Genomic DNA, 23,956 nt, shown 5'->3' with positions numbered 1-23,956 from the left:
AGATGCAGGAAGATTGTTCCCGATGTTGGGGAAGTCCAGAACAAAGGGTCACAGTTTAAGGATAAGGGGAAATCTTTTAGGACCGAGATGAGAAAAACATTTTTTACACAGAGAGTGGTGAACCTCTGGAATTCTCTGCCACAGAAGGTAGTTGAGGCCAGTTCATTTGCTATATTTAAGGGGGAGTTAGATGTGGCCCTTGTGGCTAAATGGATCAGGGGGTATGGAGAGAAGGCAGGTACTGAGTTGGATGATCAGCCATGATCATATTGAATGGCGGTGCAGGCTCGAATGGCCTACTCCTGCACCTATTTTCTATGTTTCTATGGAAGGGCTTCTGGTATCCCTGGATGTGGATGAGGTGTTGCCGTAGAGGGGATGTTTAGGTGGGAAGGTATGAGTGAAGACATTACATAGGGAACGATGCCCACAAAAAGCAAAAAGTGGTGGGGATGGAAAGATGTGACTGGCAGTAGGATTTCTATGAAGGTGGCTGAAATTTAGGTGAATGATGTGTTGGATGCAGAGACTGGTGGGGTGAAACCCAAGGACTAGGGGATCGCTAAACCTTTCAATCTGGGGAGAGAAGCAAGAGCCGAATTAGACACAAAAGAGACTAAGAGACTATTGGATTATATTGAAAGATATTTGGGCAGAATGCCTCTGGCTCCTTCATCTGGACCCAGTTACATAACTGGGGATTAAGTTATTAGTATTGGAATCATCTCCAGAGCTTGGCATAGCACAGCTGTTAGGATGATCTTTGCTATCTTCAGAGTGTTAAGGGTCCAAGGGCATAAATACTTGCCAAAGGACATGATGAAAACCACAAGTTTCAGAGTGGTTTACTGTTATCTCATCAACACATTGTGCTACTTACGACAGTAAAATGTCTCCATGCTCGGAGCTGGCTGACCGGTTCATACATCTCAGGGTATAGTAATGTTTAATTTCAATAGCAAACACTTTGCATGAAGTATTCTGGAGTATAAGTTTGAAGATAGCACCAAGGTTGTTATGGTTGCAGATTGTGGTGAAGTCTGGCAAAGAATAACGTGAGACGTAGATCAGCTACAGAAATGGGCGGAGAAATGGCAGATGAGTTTAATCCGGGCAAGGCTGAATGTAAGAGGAAAAGAGTTAATTAATTAATTTAAAAAATATTATATACAGAATGATCTTGGGATCCAAGTCTATAACTCCCTGAAAGGGGCAATACAAGTTGATAGACAAGTAGGTCATATTTTCTCTGGAATGCTGGAGGTCGGGGGAAGACCTAATAGAAGTACCGTATTTCCCAGCAATGAAGACGCTATTTTTTACCGAAAGATAAGGCACAATATTTACCTGCGTCTGTTGTCAAGGCCGAAGGTTAGGTTGGTAGCCAAGAAAGATAGACTTGGCTATCCCTCAGTATAGCAACATCAAGAATGATGTTGCTGTACTGAGGGATAGCCAAGCCTATCCCTCATTGCTGGCAGCTGAGGAAACGGCTGTAAAGTGGGAAGTGGCTGTAAAAGGATAGCGCTGCTGGGGGGGGAAGGAGAGAGTTCCTTTCACAGCGTGTGGGGAGTCTGGCCCGGGTCAGCACAGGCAGGAGCGTTGAGAAGCAGGGGGTCGGGGATCATGTCAGCAACTGGGTGCGGAGCCTCCGCATTGTGGCCTGGGAGGGAAGCAGCTCGGGTGACTGTGAGCGGCCGCCGGGACCGGGCAGCAGAACCGGCCGCCACCTCAGCCCCTTCTGCCGGCCCGCTCACCTCTGGCAGTGCTCTCCATCTGAACACCTCTCTCCTGCCACTCGCCGGCCTCGCTCTTGTCAGCCGCTTCCCGCAAATCCTTAAATTCCGACTGCTGCCAGGAGCAGGACATGGTCTCACTTGCTGCGCTGGGTGACACTGCATGGCATTCACTGCCCGGTCCATGTCTTTCAATGTAAATTTGTATGGGGACATGGTTTGGAGGTGTGTGGCGGTTGTCGGTCAAGTGAGAATAACAGAGAGAATAAGAATGCTGCTGCCTAGTCAACAGACGCGCACAAAAGCAGTTGGTATTAGTTTTGAAATTCTCGTTATCCCTATTTTTGACCTGGCTTGGAGACCGAACAGTGATGGGTGACCAGCTCAAGAACAAAGATCATAGAGCGGAGTGGGTCAGCAGGCGATGGATAACAGGACAATGGGCCGTGGAGCTTACTCCTGTGTCAGCCTGAGTAATCTCCATTGGTCCCTTGAACTACTATTATCATTCAATAAGATCACAACTGATTCAACTTGTCCCGGTGTGCTCCCGTTTTTCCCACCATCTCTCCACCTGCCGTCACCTCCACCCCTCCACCCATTCAGTCATTCAGAATGGAGGAGATCTGGAAGCCTTGGGCAAATTGAATTGTTACTTTCTTTATTTCTATTAATTAATTTATTTATTTGTTTATTTATTTTGAGCATGAGAAATTCTATGTCCCGCCAGCCTTTTTCAAAATTTAGCAACTCAAAATGATGCAGGTGCATCTTCAATGCCGGGAAATATGGGTATAAAATTGTGAAAGGCATAGATATGTGGACAGTCAGAACCCTTTTCCCAGGATAGAATAATCAAATACTAGTCAAGATTGTTTTATTGTCGAAAGTACCAGATAGAGCAATGAAATTCATAATATCAGCAGCACAACAGAATATGTAAACATAGTATACTGTAAAGAATATAATAAATAAGAAAAAAAAGTTCAGTGTGTATAATAAAACAGAGGCACACAGAGAGAGGCACACGGAGAGAGGCACACGGAGAGAGGCACACGGAGAGGCACAGAGAAAGAGACAGAGAGAAAGAGAGAGAGAGAGAGAGACAGAGAGACACACACTCACACTCTCTCTCTTTAGTGATACAGCATGGAACCAGGTCCAGCCCACCCATGCACTAGGGACAATTTAATGAAGCCAATGAACCCACAAACCCTCACTTCTTTGCAATGTGGGAGGAAACAAGAGCCTCTAGAGAAAACCCACACAGTCATAGAGAATGTACAAAGTCCGTACAGACAGCACTTGTAGGCAGGATCGAATCCCGGTCTCTTGGCAGTGTAGTCACTGCTGTCCATAGCTCTAAGATGAGGGGTTAAAAAAAGTTTTTTTAAATGCGCGGGGCCAGTCTTTTACACAGAGGATGGTGAGTGCCTAGCACATGTTGCCAGGGGTGATGGTTGAGGCAGACAAGATAGTGGCATTTAAGAGACTTTTGGATAGGCGTGTGGAGGGCCTGTTCTTGTGCTGTACTGTTCTTTGGTCTATAATGGTTTTGAAAACTGCAGAAAGAAATGACGATCTTTGGGGGAAAATGCAGAGTGGGTTTGTGGCGGTTGCATTACCAGTGGCAGAGGGAGGAGAGTGCAGAAGAACAGACCAGAGAACAACAACTTGGGACTTTAACCAAATGTTCATGATGGAAGTGTGGGACTTCTGTGTGTTTGTTTTTCCATTGTGGATCTAGGCTGATTTTAATTCCATTCATTTCAGTTGAGTCAAAAACTCGGGAGGGGAGGAGAGTTTGCGGTTTTAGAGAAATTTGACTTTATTGCAACATCCGAAAAGCCAACTCCTCTGATAAATCAATAATCGCTCAGCCCATCGACCTTTGCTGCTCCAGTGTAAAGAGTAGATTTGAAATCTCAAATCCCTGATTCCAAGTTGAGTGCCAGGAACTGAGCTACGTACATCAGGCTTATCTAAGCACCTGGTCATGGGTTGACTCTACCAGTACAGAGGATATAATTCATTGTTATGGGTGCTGTTGTCTAGATGTGGCATTGGACCAAGGCTCCATATATCCTTTTGGGTTGATCTCAGAGTTCACAGTGCACCAGTTTAAGATAGAAAATGGTAATTTTCCACAGCCTAACCAAGAGTCATAAGGTCATTAGGAATAGGAGTAGAATTAGGTCATTTGGCCCATCAAGTCTACTCCGCCATTCAATCATGGCTGATCTATCTCTCCCTCCTAACCCCGTTCTCCTGCCTTCTCCCCAAAACCTCTGACACCCGTAACAATCAAGAATCTATCTATCTCTCCCTTAAATATATCCACTGACGGCCTCTGCAGCCTTCTGTGGCAAAGAATTCCGCAGATTCACCACCTTCTGACTGAATACGTTTCTCCTCATCTCCTTCCTAAAAGAACATCCTTTAATTCAGAAGCTGTGACCTCTAGTTCTAGCTGCAGCCACTGATGGAAACATCCACTCTATCCATGCCTTTCACTATTCTGTATGTTTCAATGAGGTCCCCCCACATTCTTCTAAACTTCAGCGAATACAGGCCCAGTGCTGACAAATGCTCATTATAGGTTAACCTACTAATTCCTGGGGTAATTCTTGTAAACTTCCTCTGGATCTTCTCCAGAGCCAGCACATCCTCCCTCAGATATGGTGGCCAAAATTGCACATAATATCCTAAATGCGGCCTCAGCATTACATCCCTGTTTTTGTATACAAGCCCTCAATGCTAGCATTGAGTTTGCTTTCTTTACTACCATTTGACTTGCATATTAACTTTTTGGGAATCCTGCACCAGCACTCCCAAGTCCCTTTGCACCTCCGATTTCTGGATACTCACCCCATTTAGAAAATAGTCTACGCCTTTAATCCTACTACCAAAATGCATGACTCCACAATTTGCTACACTATATTCCATCTGCCACTTCCCTGCTCACTCTCCCAACCTGTCCAAGTCGTTCTGCAGAGTCCCTGCTTTCTCTACACTACATGCCCCTCCACCGATTTTCGTATTATCCACAAACTTTGCCACAAAGCCTTCAATCCCCTCGTCCAAATCATTAAAATACAACAAGAGTAGCGGCCCCAACAACGACCCGTGCAGAACTCCACTAGTCACTGGCAGCCAACCAGAAAAAGGCCCCTTTATGCCACTTTTTGTCTTCTGCCATCCAGCCAACCTGCTATCCATGCTAGTATCTACCCTTTGATACCATGGGCTCTCATCTTCCTGAGCAGCCTAACGTGTGGCACCTTATCAAAGGCTTTCTGAAAATCTAAGTAAACAACATCTACTGACTCTCCTTTGTCTGTCCTGCTATTTACTTCTTCAAAGAATAAGCGAGTTCGGTGTTCCAATAAATACAAGGAATCATGGGATTTGTCAAAGGTCATTTGGGGGTAAAAAAAGCGAACATAGCGCCGTATAAACTGTATATAGATTATTAACTATTCTACCAATGAATTAATCTAGAATCCCGTCAACTCAATAGCTTCCTTTCTTGTTCTGCTGTTCACACACTACTTACACAGTCCCACTTCTAGTTCAGTTCATTAATCTGCAATTATGAGATATTCAAACATTTATAGAATTTATTAATTTCATTTAATCCTTAATGTGTTTGCTACTGGAATAAGAAAATATTACTAGTGTTTGAAACATTTTCTTATCTTTATTCATAATTTATGTGTAAAAATACATTTAATCTGAGGCAGACAGCGACTGTATCAGTGTGATGTGGGCTGATGCTTTACCTACAGGCAGTGTGAATGTACCGTTAAGGCAGGGATCGGCAACCTATGGCCCACGGGCTGGATCCGGCCCGTAACCCGAAATCATTCGGCCCGCAGGCGTATTTTTTTTTTTAGTGATTAGAATGTTGTTCTTGCCTTCAGTGGGACCTTGCCCAGAGTTGTCCCAGTGCTCGGACAAAGCAGCTCTCCGGGACGGTTTTGAATGGGATGGTTTTACATTGTGAAGTTCTCTGTGCCTGAGTTATTGATCAGAGTGAACACCCTCTCCTGTGGATAGGTCTCACTGTGGGGTCTGTCACAGACGGATTCTACCGCCTGTTGGTCAAGAATTGGATCAATCGCACCAGGATGCATCAAGGAGGCATCAAGACCACGGCGCCTCGATTTTCTTTTTAGTTATCCTCTGTTGTTCTTTAAAAGCTTCCCAATCCTCTGGCTTCCCACTAATCTTTGTAATGTTATACGGCTTCTCTTTTAACTTTGTACTGTCTTTGACTTCCATTGTCAGCCACAATTGCCTCTTTCTCCCCCTAGAATCTTTCTTCCTCTTTGGAATGAAAAGATGCTGCATCTTCCGGATTATTCCCAGAAATTCCTGCCATTGCTGTCCCAACATCATCCCTGCTCGGGTCCCTTTCCAGTCAACTTTGGCCAGCTCCTCCCTCACGCCTGTGTAGCCCCCTTTGCCCAGCTGCAATACCGACACATCCGATTTCCTCTTCTCCCTCAAATTGCAGATGAAAACTTATCATGATGTGGTCGCCACCCCCTCCCTCCCGATAGGCCGCGGCCGTGGACTGGGATCGCAGCCGGAGGCCTTTATCGAGGCGCCATGGTCTTGATGCCTCCTGGATCGCTGGTAGAAGCCCGGCTCGTGGTGAGGCCTCGGCGGCGGCAGTGGTGAAACCTCCCGACAATTGTGAAGCCTTGTCGGTGGTGAAGCCTCGCGGGTCGATCCGCGGTCAATGGCCGATGAATGGGGTCCAGTACCAACCTCATTTTTCCCTGTCTACCTGGATTTATAAATCTCCCATAACCATCGTAGCATTGCCTTCTTAACATGCCAATTGTATCAACTGATGTAACTTGTCCTGTATATCCTGACTACTGTTTGGGGGCCTCTAAATAACTCCCATTAGGGTCTTTTTACCCGTATAATTTCTCAGCTCAATCCGCAATGACTACAACTTCTGATCCTATGTCACCTTCCTGTTCATCGCGGGTGTGAATTTCAGACAGCGCTCCCCCGCTTTCCCTGGCCCCCGCTTTTGCGATGTGTTTGTGTGTGTGTGTGAGTGTATGTGTGTGTGTGTTGACGGTCGATCCAACTTGCGGTTTCATCGCTGACGGTCGATCCAGCTTGAGGTTTTTCAGGCGTGTGCCCTCAAGCTTGAAGGTCAAAGACAGTCGCTGAAAAGTCGCGTTAGTGGGACAGGCCCTTTAATATTTAGTTTCCAGCTCTGATCCTCTTGCTTCTCTGTAATTCCCACAACATCAGACCTACCAATCTAACTGTGCTACAAGCTCATCCACTTTATTTCTAATACTACATGTATTCAAATATAACACCTTTAATTCGGTATTCAACTCCCTTCTCACACCAGTCCCAATTTTACCCAACCTTGCTCTCTTACCCCTTCTTGAACTTTCCACCCCATTAATTTGGGAGACCTGTAACATTTCCTCTATTTTCCTTCAACCACCCTTATTGGTCTATCCCACTTTGGCCATCAGTTACATGACAGGACGGTGGCGCGCGAAGATTTAGTTCGGTACAAATTCCCGGAACGCCACGCGATACTGCGCACAACTCCATACCTCTCCGCGCTTCTCAGTGGGACCGGCCCCGAGCAGCCACACGATGTCCCTGCGCCTCAACGCGATGACGAGGTCGCATAATTTGCGTGCCAAGGACACGTAAGTGGGACAGGGCCTTTACACTAACAATATGCTGACCCCTCCCCCACTATTTAGTTACTCCAGCACTGTGTATGCTTTTGAGTATAATCATCTACCTGGATAACTTATTTAACATGGAAATAAAACATCTTCATGAGTTGTTCAGAGGCATGATTTTAAAGATTTTTATGATTTTTGTGTACCAGGATGTCAAATCTGCTGCCTCGGGCTATTGAAATTGCCTGACAGCTACAGCACAAGCCTGGCTGATGGCAAAGTCATGTTGGGATCGAACTCGGGCTCTGGCGCTGTGGGGCAGCAACTCTACCACTGTGCCGCCGCGCCACCTAACTTAGTGACATTGGGAAGCAAGAGATTGCAGGTGATGGAATCTTGAACAAATAAATAATAAAATGCTGGAAGACCTTCAACATTTTTGTGTTTGGCAAAAAAAAATATTTATTCATATATCGGGATCTGGCTATTATTGACAAGGCCAATGTCCTTGACCGAATGACTTGCTCGCCCATTCCAGACTCAGTCACGTTATGGGCGACCAGGAGTTGCACGTGTATCACACCAGGCAAGGATGTCAGATTCCTGCACAGAAGCAAGAGAAAAACAGATGTTTTTACAGTCATCTGTCATAGCTTTGTTGACGCCATTACCAATAACAATTTACATCCCATTGCCACCCTGGTGGGATTTCAACTTAAGTCATTTGATTGTAACTGTGTGTCTCTGGAAGATATAAGAATATATCAGGTGTAATTACGTTAACCGCCGTGGCACTCCGGTATCTCAAGTTGGGAATACTGGGAGGCTGGAAACCCAGTGATGGATGAGCCGCGCTTCCCATTACCTGGGAAGCAAACGCTTTCATCCCATCCCAAAATGACCCCTGCGCTCTAGCCGGTCGTGTATGGAAGCTGTGTGGGAAAGAACTGCAGAGGCCGGTTTACACCGAAGGTAGACACAAAAAGCCGGAGTAACTCAGGCAGCATCTCTGGAGAAAAGGAGTAGGAATAGGAATAGGAATAATTTATTGTCACATGTGACGAGGGCACAGTGAAATTATTTGCTTGCATACACAATGTATACGAATAGCAGTCACCTACGGCGCTGACAAAGTTACAAAGCACGCCGCTCTTACTATTTATTGTCCCCCACGTTTCGGGTCCAGACCCTTCTTCGCACTACTGAAATTTCTGGGCCTGTTTCTCCACTGCCCTTCATATTCCCTATTTAGTTTTTAGTTTTACAGATACAGCGTGGAAACAGGCCCTTCGGCCCACCGAATCCGCACCGACCAGCGATCCCCGCACATCGACCTTTACACCAAGCCCATTAACCTACCCACGTCTTTGGAACTTACACCATTTTCTTATTTGACCTATATGTTAAAACTTTCATAGTGTAAATATCAGCTGGATATTTAAAATCAGGTTCATTTATTTATTGGTTTGTTTTGGCATTCAGGTCTGGGGCGGGTTACCGAGCGGAATATATTTTTTGTCCACTTTTTTTCCCCAACTGCGTTGCTGCATGAATTCTCGGGACTGTATTTGATGCTGGTGTATGTGAACTGTTTCCTCTTCCACCATCCCCACTCTCCAACCGGGCGCAGAGTTTTAACTTTTGATATGTGTTTGCCGTCCGGTCTTGTGTTTAGTTAAGTGAAACGTGTCATTATTCATATCGCGACGCCTTCTGCTTCGGGAGCTCTCCGTTAATGACAAGCAGTTGAGGAGAATTGACTCCAATATCACTGAGACAGATGCATTTTAACGATGGGCCGTAGACAATGCTGATTAAAACCGACAGCTTCCACACATAAACACAAAAAACAACATAAACATAGAGATAGTACCCACGAGTTAATACGGTAAACTCACGAGGCACTACGGTAAACTCTGGGGCTACTACGGTATTACAACGAGTTTAAAAAGCTTCAAATTTGTCCTTCAAGAGTGCATTTCACTCGTGGAAATCTTTCAACATGTTGAAAATTTTTAACGAGTTAACAAGTTTCCCGAATACCTACCGTTAGTGTTACGAGTCGCGAAGTTACGTCCACGAGCACCGACGTTCCAGCTACGTTAATTCTACGTGATTACCACGAGTTTGATTTGTTTTTAACTCAGGATCACTCGTGGGTGGACTCGCACCGTGAGACAGGGGTTTAAAGCTTTATCTTTCAAGAATCAAGAGCGTTTTCAAGAGTGTGTTTTATTGTCATATCTTCATATGTCACAGATAGAACAATGAAATTCTTACTTGCAATAGCACAACAGAATATGTAAACATAGTACACTAAACAATGTACCGAAGCTGAACAATGAAATTCTTACTTGCAGCAGCAAAATGTCTGTGAACACAGCACTCAATAGATTATATAATGCAAAAACAAATCAAAGCCTGACATCCTAAGTGCAATCCAGATAGTCGGTAGCTTTGAGTTTAGTTGGAGTTCATTATGTTCAATAGCCTAATAGTTATTGGACAGAAACTGTTCCTAAACCTGGGCATTGCAATTTTCAGACTCCTATACCTTATTCCTGATAGCAGGAGTGAAATGAGAACATGGAGAAGGTGGTGTGAATCCTTGATAATTCTGGCTGCCTTTTACCTCTGACATCACCTCTTATTGAACCCATTGTCTCACTGTCCATCTTCAAATATACTCTCACTGTCCATCTTCAAATCCAGTATTAAAACACATTTATACTCTCTGGCTTTTGACCATGCATGAGTCTTTGCTCCTGCTTGTAGTGTTTTTAATATTTCTTTATTTTGAATATCTTTACTTACTCCATCTTTTAACTGTTATTATTGGTGTGTATTAACTTTTTTGTCAATGATTAGTGATGTACAGCACTTTGTTGCAACTATGTTTGTTTTTAAAGTGCTCTATAAATAAAATTATTATTATTATTATTATTATTGATGCTGTGGACATCAGTATCTGTGATGGACCAGGCAGTGTTCAGCACTTTTTGTAATCTCCTTTGTTCATGGGCATTTTAGTTGCTGAACCAGGCCATGATGCAACCAGTCAATATACTCTCTACCACCTGTAGAGCTTCAAGAGTATATTTGCCCACAAATTGAATCTCCTCCATCTTCTAAGGGGACAGAGGCATTGTTGGGGGTTTTCTTCATGATTGCATAAATGTGCAAGGTCCAGGACAGATCTTCAGAGATATGCACATCTAGAACTTGAAGTTATTTGCTCTCTCCACAACCAATTCATTGCCACAGAAGGCTGTGGAGGCTGTCATTGGATATTTTGAACGTGGAGACAGTAGATTTTTGATTAGTAAGGGGGTAAGGGGTCAATAGACAATAGGTGCAGGAGTAGGCCATTTGTCCCTTCGAGCCAGCATAGAAAATAGAAACATAGAAAATAAGTGCAGGAGGAGGCCATTTGGCCCCTCAAGCCAGCAAGGCCATTCAATATGATCATCCACAATCAGTACCCCGTTCCTGCTTTCTCCTCATATCCCCCGAATCCACTATCTTTAAGAGCCCTTTCCAGCTCTCTCTTGAAAGTATCCAGTGAACCGGCCTCCACCGCCCTCTGAGGCAGAGAATTCCACGGACTCACAAGCCTCTGTGGGGAAAAAGTGTTTCCTCATCTCTGTTCTAAATGGTTTCCCCCTTATTCTTAAACAGTGCCCCCTGGTTCTGGACTCCCCCAACATCGGGGACATGTTTCCTGCCTCTAGCGTGTCCAAACCCTGAATAATTTTATATGTTTCAATGAGATACCCTCTCATCCTTCGAACGTACAAACTCAGTACAGACGGCACCTGTATCCAGGATGGAACCCGGGTCTTTGGCGCTGTGCAGCAGCAACTCTCCCGCTGCACCACCGTGCCATTCCAATACTCGCCCTATAATATCATGGTGCTTTGCACACTTACAATACTATACAATACAATACAATACAATACAATACGGTTTATTTGTCACATTGCACATAAGTGCAAGTGAAATGAATATGTCAGCAGTGGTACAATTATAAAGAACACACACAAAAACACAATAAAAATTTAACATAAACATCCACCACAGCATTCATCACTGTGGTGGAAGGCACACAATTTGGCCAGTCCTCCTCCATTTTTCCCCCGTGGTCGGGACCTCAACCCTCCGCAGCCGTTGCTGCGGGCGTCCAGATGGTAAAAGGACAAGGTACAAGTCCAGGTAAGTCCAGAGTCGGCTCTTCCCCACCGGAGACCGCGGCTTTAAGTTGGTGTAGGCCGCAGGCCGGCGGTCGAAGATTTAAAGTTTAAAGTTCCCGCCGCGCCGCAGCCAGAAGCACTGCAGACCGCAGGGCCGGCGGTCGAAGCTCCCCTCCAGGGGTGATGATAAGTCGCCACCGCGCCCGCGGTAGAAGTTGTCCGTGGGCCGGCAGTGATGGCTTCTTCTTCCCCCGGGTCCCCCACGAGGGATCCCGGGCTACAGACACCACGCCAGCTGGAGCTGTGCAGACCACGGCTTCAGGCTGCCGGCTGCCCCGGGCCAGCGAAACGGAGCGCTCCCCTCCAGCGAGGGCTCACCCGCTCCACGCCGAGAGTCCACGCTGCGCCCGCCGCTGAAGCCCCGGGCGCGTCTCCGGGAAAGGCCGCGCCGATCCTTGCTGTTAGGCCACGGGGGAGGCGACCTGGAAAAAGTCGCCTCTCCATGGAGGAGGCGGCCAAAACGGTTTCCCCCTCACCCCCCCCCAACACAGAACACACAAAGAAACATTAAAAACATACTTTAAAACATACTAAAAAAATTTAAAAAGTTGAAAAAACTAACGCGCTGCTGACAGGGCTGCCGCCATTGCAGCGCCCCCACCGACCGCCAATGATGGAACACAATTAGGTTGTTTATTATTATTATGCCGTTATATTTTTTGTTTTGTTTTGTTTAGAGACACAGCACAGGAACAGGCCCTTCCTGGGGTCATGGGGGAGAAGGCAGTAGAATGGGGTTGAGAGGGAAAGATAGAAATTATTGATTCATGATTGAATGGCGCAGTAGACTTGATGCCCTAATTCCGCTCCTACAATTTATGAACCCATTGGTTGAGACAGGTTTGTGGATCCTACCCAACACCTAATATGAATGATCTAGTCATTTGAGTTCCCTGATGCCCGCGTGATTTATTTATTTTGTTATTTATTTTGTTGAGTGCTCATTGGCTTTTGTGTTTAAAACATGACCTGTGATTGCATTTCAAAAATCTGATATTGCTGTAAAGTGCCTTAGCTGACCTGAAAGATGCAGTATATGTTTCTCTGTTTTATCTTCCATTTAGTTCTCCCAACAATACTGCAAGTTTCACAAATTGGTTTCAGTTGCCTGTGCAATAAATTTGACTGCTTTGATATGGGAATTTTTTTAGCTCGTTATTTAGTGTCAGTCATACCTTTGATTCACCATGCAAAATTGTGTCCTGCCTCTTCCCAGCAGCTGCTGTTTGTTGCTTTTTATATTTCTCTGAAGAGACCTAATTCTGTTATTGCTCTCTTGCAGGCTCCTCGAATGGGTACTTTTATAGGGGTCTACCTGCCATGTCTACAGAACATTCTGGGAGTTATCTTGTTCCTGCGTTTGACGTGGATTGTGGGTGCTGCAGGAATCTTTGGATCTTTCTGGATTGTCTTCATGTGCTGTGCTTGTGTAAGTTGGCAGCTGCTGAAATTCAACTTCTAAAATATCTCAAGCTTTATGGAATCCGAATTGAAGAGAATATTTACTTTGATAAGTGAAGGGGCAATCCTGGATTATGAAAATAAATGTCTCTATTTAATAAGCACATTATGAATGGGGCATTAGTACAACCGGTTGCGCAGTGGTAGAGTTGCTGTCTTACAGCGTCAGAGGCCCAGGTTCGATCCTGACTACAGGCGCTGTCTCCACAGAGTTTGTAAGTTCTCCCTTTAACCTGTGAGGTTTTTCTCCAGGAGCTCTGGTTTCCTCCCACACTCCAAAGATGTACAGGATTGTAAACTGATTGTAAATTGTCACTAGTCTGTGGGATAGTGTTAGAATGCTGGGATCACTGGTTGGCATGGACTAAGTGGGCCTAGGGGCCTGGTTCCACGCTGTATCTCTAATCTAAACAAATTAAAAATGAAGTTACGGAATGTCTGTAGACTTTCTGGCTGAATAACTCCGAGTAGAAGATGTTCTCCATAAAGTAAATGTCCCAGTGAGTATACATGGATACAAAAAACTTGTACATGTGTACAAAAAACAAGCAAGCAAGGGCTTTAATTTTTGTTATGACTGTATGCTGACCCTATTGAAATTAGAGGCCTATTGATCAGAACTAGGTATGAACATTAAGTTTATAGTAACTGGTTAAATGTTGTCAGTGTAGTGAAGCTGGGGTGCGATTTGCAAGAGGCAATGTGGTCCTCGCACTGTGAATTATATTGATGCACATCCTGGATTCAGTCAACATTAGTTTATTTACTGGGTTCCCTGAAAATATACATTAATTCACTATAATTTAAAGTGGGTAACAGGCAGAATGTGTCACTGTGAGTAAAGTTTCACACCACAAGTTCAGATCACAAAGCTGTTCTGGTGGTATATGCGACAGTGTTATCCAAAGTGGTCATGTGCTGTTACCTTGTTTTTCTGTTCTCACATAGCATCACAAATGAATTATGTTGCATTAAGTACTATTGACTTCAAGGCCATTTGATGTGCACTAAGAACCCTCACCCCTCACTTCCTGCAGATAATAATTCAATAAAACACATTGCTGTCCCCATTAAATTAGACCCATAGTTTTAAAATTGTCATTAAATTTAAAGACATTTGATTCAGCTTTGAGATTATAATAATAAAATGAATGGTTGGCCTGTTGAGTTGAGGGACAGGAGTGTGTGATTAGATGGAGACTGTAATGGGAACCCAAAGGATGTAATTACAGGAGCAACAGACCATGCATTTGTCTAACAGACACAATGCTCTTGCACCAGAGATTACAGGGTGAATAAGAAAACCAAATCACAGCACTGTTGCACAGGGGTTGGGTATATAAAAAGGAATGTCACAATGAGACACTAAGGGGAATATATACTGTTCTCTGCAGCTGCAACTGTGAGTCCAAAACCGGGTTGCTTGACTAGCACCAGGATTAGAGAGGAATTGGACAGGAGGGGAATAAATCCGACTGTGGTGGTCCATGTGGGAACCATTGACATAATGGGGATTGAGCATCAAAGGCCCCAATCATAGAGATAATACTCTATTACCTGAGCCACATACCAATTGGTATGGGTTCATTGAGGTTAGTGAGTTGACTGTATAGATCAAAGATTTGTGCAATGAAAATGGGAATTTTGGTACATGTTGGAAAAAGGAAGCATTATTTTGTGATGGGCTTCACTTGCATGAAGTTGCGATCAACGTCAAGCAAATTAGGGTTGTGGATTATGCTTTAAACGACAGATTATCCTCAGTTTATAAACGTCCGACCTATATACAGCCCATGTAATGAACAAGCATTTAGGAGACTGGCGGAATAGATTTGCCAGCCGTGAGGGGATTGCAGGCGATTATTTTTAAGACTTGCTGGAACTTTGCCAATTTGCACCAAGGAAGAATGCATTCTAGTTATCCATGTTGGTGTCCATTTTATCAATTCTGTCTTAAAGCACATTGTCCGGGCCAACAGTAGCATTCCCTTTAAAATCATAGAAACATAGAAACATAGACAATAGGTGCAGGAGGAGGCCATTCGGCCCTTCGAGCCAGCACCGTCATTCAATGTGATCATGGCTGATCGTCCCCTATCAATAACCCCTGCCTGCCTTCTCCCCCATATCCCTTGACTACACTAGCCCCGAGAGCTCTATCTAACTCTCTCTTAAATCCATCCAGTGATTTGGCCTCCACTGCCCTCTGTGGCAGGGAATTCCATAAATTTATAATTCTCTGGGTGAAAACGTTTTTTCTCACCTCAGTCTTAAATGGCCTCCCCTTTATTCTAAGACTGTGCCCCCTGGTTCTGGACTCGCTCAACATTGGGAACATTTTTCCTGCATCTAGCTTGTCCAGTCCTTTTATAATTTTATATGTTTCTATAAGATCCCCCTCATCCTTCTAAACTCCAGTGAATACAAGCCTAGTCTTTTCAATCTTTCCTTATATGACAGTCCCGCCATCCCAGGGATCAATCTCGTGAACCTACGCTGCACTGCCTCAATCACAAGGATGTCCTTCCTCAAATTAGGAGACCAAAACTGTACACAATACTCCAGATGTGGTATCACCAGAGCCCTATACAACTGCAGAAGAACCTCTTTACTCCTATACTGAAATCCTCTTGTTATTAATCGTCAATAATATTAAAACCTCATCTTCAGTAAAATCTTTTAAAAGAATATCATTATTTGCCAGCATTCGGCTTGAGCTAAATACGTAACATCGAACAGTACAGCATAGGACAGGCCCTTCAGGCCAAGTTAAACTAATCTCCTCTGCCTACATATGATCCATGTAACTCCATTACAGGTGCACAACCTTTTATCCGAAAGCCTTGGGACCAGACACTTTTCGTAATTCAGAATTTGTCGGTCTTCGGAATGGAAATTTTTTAGCGTAGATTTTAATGGCTGGCGCAGTGGTAGAGTGCTCGGCTCATATCCGCAAGGTCGCGAGTTTGCGCCTTGATCCTGGCAGTTACTCGATCGCGAGTTTGAGTCTTCAATGTCGTTTTTCTTGCAGAATAAATGTTTGTATGAAATACAGTGTAGGAGAAGTGTACTGACTGTGTGGGCAGAACTTTGGAAGTGATTGCCCACCAGTCTAAAAAGCCACTGTGTCTCCCTGTCCCTGGGATAGCAGGGGGCGATCAAACAGCACAATACCCCCCTCCCCCTCCAACTCCAGAGGAATCCGCTCCCCGATGGGCCGCTACCAAAGATCATAGAGGAGCTCCTCTATGATCTTGGGCCGCTACCAAAGATCATAGAGGAGCTCCTCTATGATCTTTGGCCGCTACAGCGACAAGTGGCAGTTCGCCCACAGCCCGAGCTGCGCCCCCTCATCCGCCACCCCAAGAACAAGACGTACCTTGCACACCATCAGCTTCTGCCCCTACGTGTTCCTCTGGAGTTGGAGCAGGGCTGGGCTGGAGTTGCTGCTGGCTGTGGGTCTCTGGGATCTCCGTGCTTGCAGTGGGCCTGGGGGTCGGTGGGCGGCGGTGGGAGCTGTGGACCTACGGACCTACCTCCGTGGAGCTAGCCAGCTTCGGAGCGTGGAGATTTGCGGGGGCGAGCTGCTGCGACCCGACTCCGGTGGATGGTGACACCGGGAGCTCGCGGGTCTCCGGTGGGAGACTGCTTTGCGGGGCACTGGCAGCGGCGACTTCTCCCGCCCGAATTACGGGGTTGAGAGCAAACATCATAGAGGTTGAGAGTGACCTGGAGGGGGGCCTTACAACGCCCGGCGCGGCTGTAAATTGCCGCGGACTTGCTAGCGCCCGCCGGGGGCTCCAACATCAAGACCGGGGCAGGGCCCTACATCTCCCGGCGTGGCTATGAGTGGCCGCTCCCCGATGGGCCCCTACGACGCCCCGAGCTGCGCCCCGTCATCCGCAACCCAGCTTCCTCTGTAGTTGGAGTGGGGCTGGGCTGGGCTGCTGTTGGCTGTGGGTCTCTGGGATCTCCGTGCTTGCGGTGGGCCTGGTGGTCGGTGTCCAATTGGTCCTGACACGGTCCTGCGAAATCGCCGACGTGAAGACAGTGCAAAGCCCCCGCGCCGGTGCAATGGGCGGGGAGCTGGAGAGGGGAGGGAAGGGGTCACACACATGGCCGGGAAGCAGAGGGGTGGGTGTAGGTGGGGTGATACTGAAGCGAGCGACAATCTGCTGCTGCCTGCCCCGCTGAGTTAAAAAGTTCCCACGCAAGACTCACGAAACACTGTATATCGTGAGTCTACCGTGGGAACTTTTTAATTCAGCGGGCAGGCAGCAGCATATTGTCAATTATTAACCCTCCCGCGCAATATACCCTCATCTTCTCTTTTATGAATGGGGATTTAGTTCCCCTTTCTTCGAGGACCGACCGGAGGTTCCGCTGTCACCTCTGCGGGCCGCCCTCGGTGAACGTTTTCAAGGACCTTTCTTCAAGGACCGAAAAAATGGCCGCTATTCGGAGGTTTTCGTTATTTGGATCTTCGGATAAAAGGTTGTGCACCTGTACCAGCATATCCATCTGCCTATTTAGAAGTCTCTTAAATGTCACTATCGTATCGGCTTCCACCACCTCCCCTTACAGTGCAATCCAGGCACCCACCTGTGTGCGTGTGTGTACGTGCGCGCGCGCACAATCCAAGTCTGTTAAACCTAATATCTTCTAATCCAGCATTCTGTTAATATCAGCTTTACTATTAAGAACGGCAAAACAAGATTTGAAATGCATCTCCAAACTATCTACTCCTCTGGGACAATCCACCTTCGCAGCCATCTTCTGCCATGTGTGAACTTGGCTCAAGGCTGCATTTTCGACTTGCAAACAGTTCAGGTTATGAAGACTTCTCAGGAACGTAACCTGGGGGACCTGTAAATAGCAGAGTAGAGGGAAGAAAGAACAAAGTGACAGGGAATGGTAGCAAATGGAAATGATAACCAGTGTATGTCAGAAAGTGACAGAGCATTCAACCATACAAGTATATAGGAGATTGAGGGGGGATCTTATAGAAACTTACAAAATTCTTAAGGGGTTGGACAGGCTAGATGCAGGAAGATTGTTCCTGATGTTGGGGAAGTCCAGGACAAGGGGTCACAGCTTAAGGATAAAGGGGAAATCCTTTAGGACCGAGATGAGAAAAACATTTTTCACACAGAGAGTGGTGAATCTCTGGAACTCTCTGCCACAGAAGGTAGTTGAGGCCAGTTCATTGGCTATATTTAAGAGGGAGTTAGATGTGGCCCTTGTGGCTAAAGGTATCAGGGGGTATGGAGTGAAGGCAGGTACGGGATACTGAGTTGGATGGTCAGCCATGATCATATTGAATGGCGGTGCATGCTCGAAGGGCCGAATGGCCTACTCCTGCACCTATTTTCTATGTTTCTATGTTTATATTTCCAATTAGAATTTCCAGAGTAGATGAGATTATATTTTTCCTGGCGGGAAAGACCAGGATTACAGTCTCAAATAGCCTAGGGGATAGCCAAGAAAATCAGAATATGTTAGAAATACTTGTCATTTGGTCTCCATCTGTGGCAAGAGAAACAGCATCAACAGTTCACATTGGAGATTGTTCATCAGAACAGTAACTAACAAAGTTCTCTATTATGGATCTCTGACCTGAAACGTTGACTCTGTTTCCCTTCCCATAGATGGGGCAGACATGCTGAATATTATTGCAGCATTTTCTGTATATAATTCTTGATCTTGAGGGCTGCGGAGGATCAGTTCTAGAGTACATTCAAAATAGTGGATGGATTTTTGTTTGTTTGGAGATTCAAAGGCTCTGTAGTTAAAGCAAGGAAGTGGCACTGACAAAAGGCACCAACAATGGCCTTGTTGAATGCCAGAACAAGCACAATGGACTGAATGACCAACTCCTTTCAATTTTTATGATCGAAAATAGATGTAAGAAAATAACCATATATGCAAATTCCTTGGCAAATCTCCCACCATCTCTGACAGTGTTTGTTGGGACAAAATTCTGGATCATCCACTTAACACCATTTAGCGATACTTTATTTGCTATTAGGAATCTCTATATTTTTTAGAAGGATTGCTGCAAGCGTTTCAAAAATAACTTTGTTAAAGCTAATTATAAGTTGCTCTTGCCAGCCATGTTTGCACCGTAAAATGATTATTTCTCACAAGTAAAAGGAGAGTAAACCATTGGATGAAGCGTTAACAAAGCATTACTGGTAATGTTGAAGATTGCTGTGCATCTTTCTGTGGGGGCGTCAAGTTAATTTTCACCTGACTTGTATCCACAGACCTCGCTAACTGCAATATCGATGAGTGCCATAGCAACCAATGGTGTGGTGCCAGGTAAATAAACACTGTTTATAAAGTGATATCTCACAAGAAAGGATTTTAACACAATAGAAATGTCTGGTATCTCCTGTTATGGCACCTGTTGGCTCAGTGATTTTTATTTTGAACCTGTGTATAAACAGTCATTAGCATTGTTCAGACACTTCAGTGGCCAGACTCAGACCCTTCAATTTGAGTAAAATCACAATAATAATTAGATTTTCTGAAGATCCTTTAATGTATTTCAACTTTCATTTTAAATGTTGCGCTGTTGTGTCAAGCACAAATGAAGTTGTTTGAACATGGGCAGGAACATTTTTCTAATAGATACATTGATGCAGTAATGTGCCTGGTGCAGGAGAAAGAGACTACTGCATAGAGTCAACGGTTTCAAAGGTCTTTTATTGTCACCTGTACCACTTAAGGTACCTTGATATTTGTATTACCATACAGCCATACTAAAAAAAGCAACAAGACACACAACAAAATAAAAGTTAACATAAACAGCAGATTCCCCACATTCCTCACTGTGATGGAATGCAATAAAGTCTAATCTTCCCTCATTTTTCTCCTGCGGTCGGGGCAGTCGAACTCTCCGCAGTCGGGTGATCGATGCTCCCCCAGCCGGCGGTCGAAGGCCCGTGATCGGGGCAAACAAAGCTCCCGTGTGGGGACGATCAAAGCTCCTGCGGTTGTAACTCCCGAAGTCGGTCGCTAACCAGGGACTGCGAGCTTCACGCTGTTCATAGAGCATGGAAACGGGCCCTTCGCCCCAACTTGCCCATACTGACCAAAATACCCCATCTGTAGTCCCATCTGCCTGCCTTTAGAAACATAGAAAATAGGTGCAGGAGTAGGCCATTCGGCCCTTCGAGCCTGCACCGCCATTCAATATGATCATGGCTGATCATCCAACTCAGTATCCTGTACCTGCCTTCTCTCCATACCCCCTGATCCCTTTAGCCACAAGGGCCACATCTAACTCCCTCTTAAATATAGCCAATGAACCGGCCTCAACTACCTTCTGTGGCAGAGAGTTCCAGAGATTCACCACTCTCTGTGTGAAAAATGTTTTTCTCATCTCGGTCCGAAAGGATTTCCCCTTTATCCTTAAACTGTGACCCCTTGTCCTGGACTTCCCCAACATCGGGAACAATCTTCCTGCATCTAGCCTGTCCAACCCCTTAAGAATTTTGTAAGTTTCTATAAGATCCCCTCTCAATCTTCTAAATTCTAGCGAGTACAAACCGAGTCTATCCAGTCTTTCTTCATATGAAAGTCCTGACATCCCAGGAATCAGTCTGGTTTCATCTCCTGTGTTTGCAGGAGGATAGTATCTGGGGGGGGGGGGGGGTGGTTTGAGTGGGAAGGGGTGATTGAACCAAGAAGTTGCAGAGGAAGTAATCTCTGAGAAAGGATTTGAGTATAGGAGCACGGAGGTTCTACTGCAGTTGTACAGGGTCTTGGTGAGACCACACCTGGAGTATTGCGTACAGTTTTGGTCTCCAAATCTGAGGAAGGACATTATTGCCATAGAGGGAGTGCAGAGAAGGTTCACCAGACTGATTCCTGGGATGTCAGGACTGTCTTATGAAGAAAGACTGGATAGACTTGGTTTATACTCTCTAGAATTTAGGAGATTGAGAGGGGATCTTATAGAAACTTACAAAATTCTTAAGGGGTTGGACAGGCTAGATGCAGGAAGATTGCTCCCGATGTTGTGGAAGTCCAGGACAAGGGGTCACAGCTTAAGGATAAGGGGGAAATCCTTTAAAACCGAGATGAGAAGAACTTTTTTCACACAGAGAGTGGTGAATCTCTGGAACTCCCTGCCACAGAGGGTAGTCGAGGCCAGTTCATTGGCTATACTTAAGAGGGAGTTAGATGTGGCCCTTGTGGCTAAGGGGATCAGAGGGTATGGAGAGAAGGCAGGTACGGGATACTGAGTTGGATGATCAGCCATGATCATATTGAATGGCGGTGCAGGCTCGAAGGGCCGAATGGCCTACTCCTGCACCTAATTTCTATGTTTCTATGTTTCTAAAAGGATGGAGATTGGATGACTGGTGGTGAAATGACAGAAATGCAGGAGATTCCGAATCAGATTCAGATTCACATTTATTGTCACATGCACCAATTAAGGTACATGTGTTCACAGGATGATGTGTTCTGTGCGAAGGCTGGTAGAGTGGAAGGTGATGACCTGGGGAACTCTCACCTTGTTGCATCTGAGGGGAGGGAGAGCAAGAGCAGAACTACGGGACAAGGAGGAGGTGAACGAGGGATCCATCTATGACAACCGGGAGAAAGTGCGTGCATTAAAGAATACGGATATCTCATGTTGACAAAGAGGATACATGGGTTAGGGGTCCATCTATGACAGCTGGTTCAGAGGTTCAGTTTCAGTTTGTAGTGTTTAATAACCTTATGGTCATTGGGAAGAAATGGAGGTTGCCATTTTCAGACTCCTATACCACCTTTCTGATGGCAGGAGTGAAATGAGAGTGTGGCCAATGAAGTGTGGATCCTTGATTATGCTGTTAGCCTTTTTGAGACAGCACCTATTATAGATCCTTTCAATGGTGGGGAGGTCAGTACCCATGGTGGACTAGGCAGTGTTCACCACCTTTTGCAGTCTCCTTCATTCAAGTTGCTAAACCAGGTCGCAACCAGTCAAGATGCTCTCTACCACACACCTGAAGACATTCAGCAGAGTCTTCATTGACATACCTAATGTCCTCAACCTTCTAAGGAATTAGAGGCGTTAATAGGCTTTCTTTATGATTGCATCAAAATGTGCTGGGTCTTGGACAAATATTCAGAGATATGCAGTCCCAGGAACTTGAAGTTGTTGACTCTCTCCACCTCCAACCCATTGATGAAAACAGGTTTGTGGACCCTTGGCCTTCCTCTTTAACAAGTTAACAATTAGCTTATTGGTTTTACTGACATTGAGAGCAAGGATGTTGTCTGGCACCACTCAATCAGACGATTGATCCCCCTGCTATATTCTGACTCATTATCTAATTCATCCAATAATGATAATGTCATCAGCAAATTTCAATATCGAATCAGACCTGTGTTACTGGTTATGCAGTCATCGGCGAGCGGAACAGGGGGCTGAGCACACAGTCTTGAAGTGCTTGTGTGCTGATCGTTATTGAGGACAGCTACAGTGTCCAAACCCATTAGTAATCATCACCATCAGCTAGTTTATGACAGTACTTTTGGATTGTTGCTCCTGCTGAAGTGTTGTGTTTACTCTGAGCCATATTATCGGTGATAAAATCTAATCATTTTTCTCATCAGCAGTCCTCTCACTAGTGTTCCTTTGTTCATAGCTGGAGGTTCCTACTACATGATTTCAAGGTCCTTGGGTCCGGAGTTTGGAGGGGCTGTGGGCCTGTGCTTTTATCTGGGAACAACATTTGCTGGAGCCATGTACATCCTGGGGACAATTGAGATTCTGTTGGTGAGTTGGTTTCAACTGGAGCCAAGTCAAGTCCAAAACATATTTCAAAGCATTTTTAAGTATGTAATTTATTGCATCATCATTTAATCAGGAGGGGAATGAATAGGCCATTTCACTCTTCCTACTGATTCCATGATTTGATTAAACTTTGGTCAATTGATATGTTACTGCTGACTTGTGGGTACAATCCATTAGTCAGCCCCTGAATGCACTGATTTGTATTATAGTCTAATGCCCCTGTCCCACTTAGGAAACCTGAACGGAAACTTCTGGAGACTTTGCGCCCCACCCAAGGTTTCCGTGCGGTTCCCGGAGGTTGCAGGTGGTTGCCGGAGGTTGCAGGTAGTGGAAGCAGGTAGGGAGACTGACAAAAACCTCCGGGAACCGCACGGAAACTTTGGGTGGGGCACAAAGACTCCAGAGGTTTCCGTTCAGGTTTCCTAAGTGGGACAGGGGCATAATGAATGCTGTCTGTCCATGTAGCTGACCTACACGGTATTTTGTTGGAGCTGTGACAGAGTCCCTTGAAAAGAATGAGGAACAGGAACATTTTACAAGTTTTCCCTTCTAAAGGCTATTAGCTGAAACTTCCACACCCTAATATTTCCAAATGGGAATATATCCTATCCTGAAGAATTCTGTCCAATAATTTCCCAACCACTGACATGACGCTCACCGGCCAAAGGTTCCCTAGTTTATCTCTACCTCCTTTCTTAAACAAAGGAACAGCATTGGCCATTCTCCAGTCCTCCGGGACCTCAATGGGGGAGAAGTAAAGATCCTTGTCAAAACTCCTGTAATCTTGCCTCCCTCAGTAACCTGGGATAGATCCCATTAGGCTCTCAGAACGTATCAATCTTAATGTTTTTCTGGAGTCTCAGCACCACCACCTCGATCTCCATCTGCCCTCGTGTATTTGTATTCTCCAAAATTCTCCCATTGTTCATCTCATTTGTTTTATTATATGTTAATAATAATGTGGACAGCATCTTGCTTTAATTTTGCACCCTCTTTTAACTACCAACTCATCCAAAACTTTAATTGCCTGTTCAT

At 45.2% G+C, this 23,956-nt stretch overlaps 1 protein-coding gene across 4 annotated transcripts in view; it reads left to right on the top strand.

Moving 5' to 3' along the window:
* slc12a7 (solute carrier family 12 member 7) overlaps positions 1-23,956 on the top strand; it is a 254,830-nt gene that overhangs the window by 149,762 nt on the left and 81,112 nt on the right. For all 4 annotated transcript variants that reach the window (XM_033016701.1, XM_033016690.1, XM_033016696.1 and 1 more), the window contains exons 4-6: positions 12,947-13,093; positions 19,392-19,446; positions 22,773-22,903. In XM_033016701.1, the coding sequence (XP_032872592.1) occupies positions 12,947-13,093; positions 19,392-19,446; positions 22,773-22,903 (333 nt within the window). The remainder of the gene's footprint in view (positions 1-12,946; positions 13,094-19,391; positions 19,447-22,772; positions 22,904-23,956) is intronic.

Source organism: Amblyraja radiata, chromosome 2 (assembly GCF_010909765.2).
Source record: "Amblyraja radiata isolate CabotCenter1 chromosome 2, sAmbRad1.1.pri, whole genome shotgun sequence".
NCBI classification, from domain to species: Eukaryota; Metazoa; Chordata; class Chondrichthyes; order Rajiformes; family Rajidae; genus Amblyraja; species Amblyraja radiata.
This window is presented reverse-complemented; position numbering and strand designations above follow the sequence as displayed.